The following is a 12258-nucleotide window of genomic DNA, read 5'->3' on the forward strand; positions in this document are numbered from 1 at the left end:
GAAAGACAGAGGATGTGAAAAGAACATCCGTTTTTTTTTCTTTGGGTGCCAGGAAGCAAATCATACGCTGATGATTTTAATTATGGCAAACAGCTATCACACAAGGTTGGAAAAACAGAGCCATGTTTTTGATTCTGTTTATACTGTACACTGGAGCTCAAAGGACTATTTATAGGAAGAGATGAGAGTGGTTTTGTCCGTTAAATTGCCATTGACATCCCATGAAAAAAAAAAGCTGAAGAGCGGCGTTGATGAATGCAGGGACAGACCGGGAGCAAGACGAGGGGCTGGAGAAGAAATGATACCAAAGATGAAAGCAGGATGCAAAGTGGAGGAGAAGAGGAGAAATAAAATAGACAGATTTAATAGGATGAAAAAGAAACAGTGAACCTTCAAACAAAAGGGAGGTCCGAGTGTGAACTGAGGACATTGAGCGGGGAGTGGAGGGAGGGATCAGAGAGAGAGGTGAGGAGAGGAGAGATGGATGGATGAAGAGTGTCAGAAGAGTGGAAGGTGAACTAGATGGAAGGAGGCCAAGGGGAAAGACAATGGAACTGAAACAAGGTGAAAGGTCAAGTGGGTTATAAAACAGAGGGAACAAATTGAGAGGGAGACGGGTGTGGCGGTCAGGATGGCTGGCGGAGCTTGGACTAGAGCTGGCCCTGTTCAGGCTGAGGTCTGGGCAGCAGACAGCAGCACTCTGCGATGAAGAAAAGCAACGCAAAATCAGAATCCGTTTAATCGCCAAGACACAGGGAAGGAGTGGAAGGAATTTGCTCTGACGTTAGCGGGAACCGAAAAAAGAGACATGATAGCACTGGAGATAAGGAAAATGAGGGGAAAGGAGGAGCAGAGACAAAATGGGGAAGAAAAGAGAGAGAGAAGATTATTTGGGAAGGCAAAACACATGTGAGCCAGGTAGTGAGGGCATGAGGGGTCAGTGGGTTCCTCTGGGTCTGTGTGGCGGTGAGGACACGCTCTGCTACATGGGAGCGGAAGGGGAGATGTCGAGTTCCAGTCGATCAAAGACGCCCCTATCAGGAAGTGTGGAGGCTTCCAGGCCACAGGCTCGGCTGTGAGAGGGTGCGTGGCGAGGCGAAAACATGGGGAAGTCAGATGCTCCCGGGATTTATTGTCTTGCTGCCGTGATGCCTTATGGGTGGAATTTTCCTTTAGTAATGCGCCTGAAAGGAAACTAGGGATCTGTGAAATCTCTGTTTCCGTGTTGAGCATCATGGCAGGTCTGATTGAACACATCACATTATGTAGTCTACAGTACAGTAGAAACTAACAGTGAAGATAGCTTTTGTTTTTAATGAATAAAAAAAAACATTCTACTTAAATCAAATCAAATAAATTTCAGTATATATACCTGTTTAGTTTCCACCCCAGGTCATGCAGCGTCTATGCTGTAACACTGTGCTGCCATTCATTATAGTGCCTGATGCTGTGGAGGGGAATCTGCTGAAGACGTTCGTTCCTTTGGGGTAATCTAACTAAGTGGTGCAGCACTGGCTATGGGCTCTCATTTTGGAATCCACGGCTGGAAGCAGAACCAGCCCCATACTCCCCACATAGTATCAAACATCTTTGGAAATGTTCTAAATACTTGTTTCCAAACGCACTATTATACATTTAGGTCTGAATGCATTTCGACACTGCATATTACCATGGCTTGCTCTCATCTTCTTAGTCATCTAGACCAAGCCTCTCTCTCTCTCTCTTTCTCTCTCTTTCTCTTTCTCTCTCTGTCTGTGTAGATCAGGAAGCTCTTTGAGCTGCACTTTGGAAAGGATCAGTCAGACAGTTCATATTATTTAATGAGCAGCAGCTTTGTGGCTGTATTCCTGGGCTGGCTGTGGTCTCTGGGCTCTGTGCTCCGTGTTCTGCCTGGGAAGCACTAAGCGATAGACCTCACTCCTGGATGCTCTCGCTCACTGCCCGTGTGACTCACTTCCAGTCACTAATGAAAGGCAAATGAAGTCTTGCGTGTTGGGCAGAGGCTGCTAGATCAGATACTGGCTGCAGAAGTAATGTTTTTTGCTATCAAACTATCAACTGTTTGGAAAGGAGAATCATGCATTCTGCCGTTTGAGCAGCTTATTTTAAAAATGAACAAACAGAAAAACAAGTAAATAGATATACCAAGCGTTGCACTCTCTCAACTTAACTAAACTGGGGAATTAACTCCTACTATTTTCATTTTGTGAAATTCGGTTGTTAGATACTGCTGAAACTAGCCGTACAAGATGAAGAGTTGGTTGCAGGGCAATAGAGAGTGATGGCGGGGTGTCTGAGGGTGGAGGGCATTTACTGTTGACACAGTCCATCAGTTATGATGAGGTCATCTCTACATCGCTACGCTACTGAAGGCATTATCACTCTGCACCATCCAGTAGATGGAGAGGGATAGTGGGAGAGGGGAGGGGGAGAGTGAATGAGCAAGAAGGACACCTAAAGGGAGGGGGTGAGAGAGAGAGAGAGAGAGAGAGAGAGAGAGAGAGAGAGAGAGAGAGAGAGAGAGAGAGAGAGAGAGAGAGAGAGAGAGAAGAGAGCAAAGGGAAGAGGGAAAGTGAACAAGCACAGCAGTGAAACAGCTCTCATTAAAGTAAGATGATATATGCCTCAACACAGATTCAGGTAAAACATCAGTCCTAGTGCTACTGGACCTTAGTGCACCATTTGACACTGTTGATCACAATATTTTACTACACAGACTAGAACACTGGGTTGGATTTACAGGCATAGTTATCAGCTGGCTAAAATCATATAATTTCACAGAATTGACTTTAAAACACTATTGCTTGTTTATAAATCAGTAAATGGAGCAGGACCTAAATACCTATCAGACATGCTTCAGCAGTACACACCTTCTCGTCCTCTCAGGTCCCAGGTGAAAAAAACCTGTTAGAAAACCTACTGTTCACCTGTCTCACCTGTACACAATTAGAAAAAGGTAACAGAAGCAACAACAAAGGAAACAGCACCACCAAAGGTAGTGGAGGGACACAACAACATCCTATTCCCCAGCCGGGATTAAACCAGAGGCAACGAGAGGCCAGTCCCTGCTGAAATGGGCCAGCATTTTACCCAAGAGTCCTGCCCATGTCATCTTTTGACTGTTAACAAGCTTACAAGAGAGCTAACCAGAATACTAACAAGCAGAGAACAATGCTGATTTGGAGAAAAATGATTTGGCTTTTATCATCTCATCCCATGCTTATCCACAAGTTCATACAGGAACTCTTACAGAAAGTTAGCAAGAACTCCAAAGAAGTTTGAAGACAGACAGCATATTATGAGATAAATATAGACAGACGGCTTCTCATGCAGACGAGTCATTGAGGGCGGATGGGAATCTTTGTAATTCACAGTTAATCTGCAGGCCACCTCAAGGCCCTGGCAAACAAATCGTCTTTTTTGTTTTTTTGTTTGGCGCACAAAACTGTGTCTTTGGTGCTGTGGTTTTTGTATGCAGAAAAGCAATTTGGTGTTTTCCCTTGTCTGTGGCGGACATTTTAATTACAACCAAGACTAATCCATGACGGTTCTTAATTACTGTAAACACGGTGTTGTGCTGAGCGGAGTGTTCCGAGAGAGAGCGAGAGAGAGAGAGAGAGAGAGCGAGAGAGAGAGAGAGAGAGAGAGTGAAAGTGTGTTTTTGTGAGCTTGTCGTGAGAAGAGTCCTGACCATCAAAACAAGCTTGAGGCTCCGAGCTCCTGTTTTGTGGTCGTTGGCAAAGTCTGGAGGAGCAGTAGTCTTCTTTGTGCTGTGTGTGTGTGTGTGTGTGTGTGTGTGTGTGTGTGTCAGTCATAGAGAGAGAGAGATAGAGAGAGAGAGAAAATCTGAGTAGCTCAAGGAGTTGTTGTAGGGTTTGGTCTCCACCGAATACAAACCAGAAGTGGACAAAAGAATTGGCGTTAGCCGGCCCGGCAGTGCACTCCCACAATGCATTGCATCAAAACCAGGGGGTTGGGGTGAGGATTGGGGGGGGGGCTGAGAAAGTTCTTGCGCATTTAGGACTAATCCTTACACAAATAAACCTCTTTGGAGGACCACCACTGGTAGCTGTAAGGAAATACTCCCAGAGAGGAAAGACAATTCGGACACAGACAGGCAGATTCCCTCGCCTTCTGGCCGCCTCCTCATAAACCGACACACACACACACACACACACACACACACACACACACACACACACTCACAAACATACATACATTCAAATGGATATAATACCCCATACTGTATGCATACATATGCACCCAAGAAGCAATACATTTACTGTTCATATGGATATACAGACATGTAAGACTTACACTTACCTAGGAACACGTGCACTTGCACAAACACTGCACAACACAAAAAGCGTTGAGATATATCAGCATTTTCAACTATAAACGCATGCATAGAAATGCACACATGCACACACTATACAGATAAACGTGCGTGCGCGCATGCACACACACACACAGGCGCACACACACACACACACTATTATACGTATTTACAGAATAGTAGAGATGCCCACGCTCAGATAGACACAGTTGTGCCCCATAACCATGACAAATGCAAAGCAGACAGAAGCACGCAAGCACACTTGATGAAAACTTGCACAAAACTGACAGTGACAACCATGCATACTCTTCCCACAAATTCAGGGAGCAAGGACTATTTCATGATGTGACCGTGTGAGTGTGTGTGTGTGTGTGTGTGTGTGTGTGTGTGTGTGTGTGTCTGTGTGTGTGTGCGTGCGTGCACAGAGAAAGCACATGCCTCCGCTCTCCCCAAAGACTGAGAGAACGTCCAGTCAGTGGCACCAGCCCTTAGTCAACCACAGTAGGAATGTCCGAAATGGAATAGCTGGGATTTTAAAGATATAACAAGGATGGACAGGTGGTCTGGGAAAGCCTACCACACACACACACACACACACACACACACACAGACACTCACTTTCTCTCTCTGTCACACACACACACACACACACACACACACACACACACACATATAAACACACACACTTTCTCTCTCTGTCCCAAACATATAAACACACAGGTCTGTGCTATAGAACATTCCGGATGGTTCTTGCTGTGAGTCAGCACAGGATCAGAGGCGTGTGCTCTTCAGGGTCGAGCGTAGCGGGAGGACGAGGAGAGTCATTGTACAGTATCGCTCCCCTTCCCCGTTCATCTCCCTGTTTGTTTGGCAGATCGTCAGGCCAATGCTGCCATCATTCTATATCTCCTCTTTAGTTCCTTCATTGGCCCTGGCTTTTTAGTGCTGTTCCTCTCATCCTGGTCATTTGTTTGTGATCCTCAGCCCACGCCTTGGCTTGAAATGTGTTTGCTTCCCATATGCTTTCATTTGAAGAGCTGTGTGTGTGTGTGTGTGTGTGTGTGTGTGTGTGTGTGTGTGTGTGTCTGTGTGTGTGTGTGTGTGTGTGTGTGTGCACATGTACGCGTGTTTGGTATCTGACTGTTTTGTTCTCTCCCTTTGTTTAAAGTGCTTCGCTCCCATCCCCATTGGCTTGGCATGCTAATGACAGAGCTCTTTCTCTCTGAAGCTTTTCCTACGCAGTTCTGCTGTAAATATTGCTTTTAAAGGGGGGCATAGAGCAAATAACACTAACACTGACCTCCACAAATTTTCAGTTTTACAGGCAAAGTTTGCATATTTTCTCCTTTCGTAAACAGCTGTGATTTTTCCCCTTTCTCTAACTTGAGGCCAGCTAGAAATGGCATCAGACTAAATTACACAGGGAAACTCAAGTGCATATGTGGGGCCCTGTAGTGTAAGGACTTCTGCTGGTTCTCTGTGTGTTTTCCAGTTGCACAGTTCAAACATGTTTTTTTTTTCTGTGCTGCCTTGGCAGTCAGACATCAGACATTATTTTACAGAAATGACATCAAAAGACTCAGGTTTTATAAGACTGATGTTAGCAATAAGCCACAATTCTTATTTCTCTTTAACCGAAATACAATATGTCATTCTCAGTGGATGTGTAAGCATGCACACAGATATAAAGCTCTTTTTGTAGACGTGGAAATGTCAGCCATTTTAAATGGCCCTTTCATAGGGTATTTGCGGTGCTGCAGTTTTTATCACCATGGTATTCTTAGCTAGTGTCAGAGTTTTGTTGAAAGAGTTATAGCCCCCCGACACAGTGGAGAACATTTCTGCTAAGCACTTATTACTACAGGAGCCTTCAGTGCGTCTGAACTGATATTTATTGTCTGTGAGGCGATGTCGAAAAGCAGGAGTTTGACAAGGAGCATTTGAGGTTTCCTAGGTACTAGCGAAATAAAGAAAAAAAAGTCAAGCGGCAGTATCATATTCATAAAAAAATATGGAACAATAAACACAACAGCAAACAAGTGTAGAACAGAAATATAACATCCCATCCTGGCTCCCACCGGCATCTTTAAATAGGCTGTGTTTTTGGAGGGTGGGGTGGAGATGAGGAGGGTTGTTTTGGCGCATTCTCCCTACCCCCTCCATATACAGCGTCTGTTGGAATCAGGCTAAAATACTTTCTTAGGAGGCATCAAGGATCTTACAAAACAGACTAAACTCTCCTGTCTGCTAAGATGCCTTCAAACTGACCTCGCTCCGTTTAGAAGGCAGCATCAGTGTGTCCTCAATGCTGCCCGTTGCCCATAAATCTGTTTGACAGCTTCACCAAGCAATTGGAAAATGTCAACAAAGACGGCAGATGGCCTTTGCCCACAATGTAGGAAATATATCATTTGTCTCAACACTTGCTGCACATGTTTGTAATTAAATGTAATTAGTTTTTTTTCTCATTACACTGTTAATGTAACCAAAAATAACATATGATGTGATTGGAGAGGCTTCCAACAGTCTATCTAATTTTGGATGGTAGCTGACATTAGCTAGCCTGACATTCTTGTGACATCCTGATGTAATATATTACTGTAACATAAAATGTTTGTACACCTGTCTATTATAGCAGTGAGGCAACAAGGCAGGCACACCCTCTGTTATACAGAATAGCCACAGTAAGCAAGTGACATCAAAGGACCTGACATTCTCTCAACCTAATGGCAGCTCTTGTGGCTTCATGCAGCTTACTTTCATGGAGGAAGAACTGCCCCTTTATAAACCAGCTCTGGCTACCTTGGCTACTCTACCCCAGAGTATCACAGAATAAACAAGGAAGTCACAAGCAAGTGAGATATCATGGCCTGTGGTGGCAGCCGTTCAGGTCTGCGCCGTGTTGTAGTTGAGCCCATGCTGAGCCCTGGCTCTGGACTGCGCTGGTTTGTGTGGGGCTGGATGAATGAGGCCATGGGGCTAGCTGCATCTCCAGCCACTCGGATGGCACTGGGCATTGGCAGGAACTGTTAAGTGGAGAAGGGGGGCTTGCCCTGGCCCCAGGACCAGTGTCCATTCCCCTTTTGTATGTGTGTCTCTGTGTGTGTGTGTGTGTGTGTGTGTGTGTGTGTGTGTGTGTGTGTGTGTGTGTGTGTGTGTGTGTGTGTGTGTTTGCTCCGTCCATTCATGCCCTAGCACCTCCAGCCTAGCCAGACTAAAGTCAGGCTGTGTCAGACAGCCCCAGGCATTCCAGACCCATAATAGCCCTGATTATTAATACCAAGAGTGTGGGTATTTCCCAGCGCCAACGTGCTTGGCATCCCACGACCCGGTGCCATCCATATACAGCTGTTTAGCACCGTGCCACACTCGGCAGCGAACAAGCCACCTACGGCTTATCCAGACTCAATAATGGAGGCCCTAACATTGACTCCTTAGCAGCTTCCAGTCTCAGTGTTAACATCCAGTCTGCAGACAGAGTGAAGCAGCCAACCTCATGTTGGAATCAAGCTGTCATCAATCTCCCACCTTCCCAGAAAACCCTGAAATTCAGGCCCCTAGATTCATCACCATAATCCACTATTAAGGCGTCAGCACATTTCCATCCACACCCTGCATCATAACAGATCGTTCCTATCCACCATCACCAATCTAGCTCAATTCATTCAGCCTGAAAGTGAGTACTGCTACCGGCACTTGGGTCGAGGTATTAAGAATCACAGAAAACCAACTGAATCAAATAGAAAATACCATTTAATAAAACTGAAAAAGTATTAAACAGCACTCTAAAAGCATTACAAGAGAAATGGATGAAAAGTGTTTTAAATGTGGTCGTAAGAATGATTTAGATGACTTTTTTTTTCAAATTGAAGGTTTCAGATTAGTTAGCAAAGCTACATGGGGTTCCGCCAGCTTCTTCATATGGCTTTTTTGGCCACTCTTGAAGGCCAAAGGGTGTTTGAGCAGCGAGTGATGGAGCCTCTGTGAGCACTGCTGCGGTTCTGGCCTTGCTCTGCGGCGGTGGTGTCTCCAGACTGAGGGTCTGTGTTTAATCTACGAGCCCCCGATGCCCGAGGTTAATGCCTCACCGCTGGCTCGAGCCGAGCCAGCTCCTCTCCTCCGTCTCTGCCTCCTGACCCCGCTCCGCCTGGCTCAGCCCTGGCTTCCACTACAGGGTGGGGATGGATGGAATGGAGGATGGATGAGAGGAGAAGAGAGAGAGAGGGGGAGGGGGGTGATGGTTAGAAAAGACAAGTAAGTCCCTAAGTATGAAAGGGTGAATCAAAGAGAGATCTTGAAGAGGAAAAATAATTCCAAATGGATCAAATGAAGCCAAGGGGTGGGGATGGGTGGAGGAGCAGGGCGAAGTAATTACTCAAAGGCAAGTATGGAGATGGAGAGAAGTGAAAAAGAACGAAGAGAAGGCCAGGAAGAGGAGAATGATATAGTCGGAGTTTAAACACAATTGTGGACAGTGAATCAGTGAACTAGCTCTCTACTCACCAGTAACCCATATCACTTAGAAACTGGGAAATATTGCTCTGTTTTCTTTCTTTCTTTTTTTGATCCTTTGATTCTCCATCTTTTTTGTAACGTAACACACATGGTTGGCCTTCCTCAGTGTTTGTGAGCAGTTCTCATTTAGGGGTTCAAACATCGTGACATACACACTTGCACAGAAAAGGGCTGTTATTTTGACACTTCCGTGTAAACAGCCTCTACTGGCCGCCTCGGGTTGACTGACTGGTCCACCCCTTGAGGCTGCTGCTGGTATTTTTAGCTCCCTTGGCATATGGGCCCCGACGACCTGCGGTTTCACAATTGTTGCACACATTTCTGCCTCTCTGAGGCTGTGCTGTTTTCTTCCGCATCGCGCCTGCCTATGGGCAGTGTGTTTATGTAGCTCGTTGTGTGTGTGTGTGTGTGTGTGTGTGTGTGTATTTTACACTCAGAGTACTTCCCTGGACTCTTACAAAACACGTTCGCCCACCCTGAGGAGCATATATGTAAACACCAACCCATGAGTTGTGTGCGTGTATGAATGTTTTTCTGGCACTTTTGAAGTCTCCCAGCACGAATCTTCTACTGCGTCAGAAAGCCAAAACCTTCGCTGGGTAAACAGGCACGGGCCGCCGGTGGCATAAGCACAGCCCAGCCCAGTGCGATCGGTGGAACCACTTCACTCAGCACCCTCTCCCCCTTGCTCTCTCTCTCTCTCTCTCTCTCTCTCTCTCTGGCGCAGGCAGGGCCTTCTGAAGTCAGGGCCAGGGCCGCACAGGAATGCCTCAGAGCAGCGGTCCCTGAGCGAGAGAGGGAGAGAAGGAGGGATAGAGGAGGGGGGGGGGGGGGGGGGTTGTCTACACCCAGGAGCCCCAGGGGTCTGGCGAATCAAAGAGATCCACCTGTTGATCTAGGCCCTTGAGCAAACAGTAGTCCAGCCCGGGCCTCTGCCTGGAGAAAGCGATGCCTTTTCACGTCAGGCCCGTCGCTCGCGCTACAGTAGCCCGTTTATTTTCACGGCCACGCCGCGCCGTGCCGAGCCACTACGTTCACTTCACCTTCACTGCCCATTCACTCACTCACGCAGACGGACAGTTCATCGCCCAAGTTACCGTCTGAAGCCCTGAGCATCTCAAAAGAACGAAACCATAAACCACACAGTGCCGTGCTATTGAATAGCATTCACGTTTACTAATGACCCTGTCTGAGTATGACGTAATGGGTGCAGTTTACTCCCACCACTGACTAGACAGTAGCTGCAATGCTATCTGCTGCCCCCCCCATCCTTCTCTCCGTCTAGTATCACCACAGAGAAAGCACTGTCTTTTGAACAGCTTGCTTTATGGAAAGCCTGTGTGTGTGTGTGTGTGTGTGGGAAAGCTTTTAAGTGGATGAGATGGCATTGATTGGGCAGTGGCGGGATCGTTGGGCTATTTTCATTACCTGCCTGGCTCTTAATTATGGCAGGGCAGCAGCAGGGGGTGGGGGTGAGGGTGGGGGCAGTGCAGGCCTGTCGATAGCTTGCAGCATACACTGATCATCATTAAGGGCTTCTGATTGTGTTTAATCCCATTAGAGGAGCTTTATAGCAAATAGGGAGCAGATCCATCTCCCAGCTCTTCTAGTGCATCACCCATACCATTATTCTTCTCTCTCTCTCTCTCTCTCTCTTCTCTTTTTTATTTATTTTTTCCCCTTCTCCATCTCACCCACTCCTTTCTGTCTCAGTTCATCGCCACATTAGCCTCCCCTTTTTTCTGTTGAACAAATGAACATGACACCCTTCACTACTCCAAGATTTTCCCTACTCAACAGCAGTTGAACTGAATAGATTTTTTTTTTGAACGATCGTATGAAATGGAAAGCTCCTCTCCTTACCCACTAGCCGTGTCTCATCTTAACTCACCTCCTCTGTGTCCAAAAAAACCCCTCTCAGGTGGATAAAGTGTGTGGCCCATCCACAGCGGAGGCACCCAGCTCACACACTCCAACGGAGGGACGCTGGTCCGTGTCCACGGCAACGGCCACGTTCACAGCCACAGCCCCCTCAGCTTCAACGCCTTTCTCGGAGGGTCCAGATGTTGAGCTTCGGGGAAGGCTCGCCCACTTGAGAAGGTGAGACCACTACCTTTGACCGTGACTATTAAAGAGTATCATTTTTTTGCTTCTATTTCTGACCCATCAACACCTGTAATACCTCAGATTCAGATTTTATTTTGTACGGTGTTAATATCAACAAGTGCTCCAGTTAGACTCTCCAGTTACAGTAGTTTGCCCTCAGCTTAAGCCTGTCCATGATTATCATGTCTGACCCACAACTATATATACAGCACCAGTGACATATCGCTTGTTGTCCTTCAGAGTGGTGTGCACATTATGGTCCCATTTAAGTGATCCTGTGACACACACCCACAGCCACTCACCCACACACACACACACACACACACACACTGACACACACACACACACACAGTCATGGGAATGGAAGTCTGAGTCAAGTGGAGATCTGATTTCTTATGTGTGCATAGACCTGGTGCATCTCTGTGTATAAGCGTCCGGCGTGCCAAGTGCAGGGCACTGGTGTTGATGACCTTTCCTCTTCAGCTGAGCCGGGGCTTTGCTGTGGCACGGGGAGGCTCTGCCGGTGCTGATTTGTACCACTCACACTACAAATGTCAGGGGCTGATGATTTCATAACTCCCCCACCCCAGCCCTCTATTACCCTCCCTCCAACACTCTACTGCCCCCCCCCCGCCCAGCACCTCTTCTGCCCCGCAGACATGCTGGCTCCTTCGGTAAGTGGGGCTAATCCCGTGGGGAAATTGACCTATCCTAAAGGACATATTTGGGGGCCAGTCTTCATGCTAGGGGGCTAACGTTGGGGTGGTTGGGGGCAGGGGGGCAGGGGAGATGATTTGACAGAGGCCTCTCACTGACGTCACCCAGGGCAAGAGATTAATTTTGCCCCCTTGCATCCGTCCGTCCACGCGGGGTGTTTTTAAGTTGCCCGCGGTGCTGCTGCCCGTGGCTGGACGGATGTTGCGCTTGGCCTGGTGGGCAGTTACCCGTGTTTGGTTGTCAGCTTGGCAGGGCGAGAAGGCAGAAAGGGCAGGACGAGACATGCGAGGCATAAATCAGGAGGGTTCAACAGTTTCCTTTTTGAGCCCGCCAGTCTGCCCACTCTACTTATTACACACACACACACACACACACACACACACACACACACACACACACACACACACAGACTCAGACACATACCCAGGAACCACACTTGCACGCCAGTTAGCTGGCATTAACTACAAGGGCATCCACTCGTGCCAGTCTGAGCCGTGTAGTGGCACACCGTTCAGACCGCATCATTACTCTTTGCCTAATGAAAGAAAATGTCCTCATCTTCCGATTATCACAGCAGGTGCTGG

At 47.2% G+C, this 12258-nt stretch overlaps 1 protein-coding gene across 1 annotated transcript in view; it reads left to right on the plus strand.

The window, feature by feature from the left end:
* LOC121715261 (glypican-5-like) overlaps positions 1–12258 on the plus strand; it is a 159791-nt gene that overhangs the window by 38706 nt on the left and 108827 nt on the right. The window contains 1 exon segment of the mRNA XM_042100778.1: positions 10773–10951. Within this exon segment, the coding sequence (XP_041956712.1) occupies positions 10773–10951 (179 nt within the window).

Source organism: Alosa sapidissima, chromosome 1 (genome assembly GCF_018492685.1).
Source record: "Alosa sapidissima isolate fAloSap1 chromosome 1, fAloSap1.pri, whole genome shotgun sequence".
In the NCBI taxonomy this organism is placed as follows: domain Eukaryota; kingdom Metazoa; phylum Chordata; class Actinopteri; order Clupeiformes; family Clupeidae; genus Alosa; species Alosa sapidissima.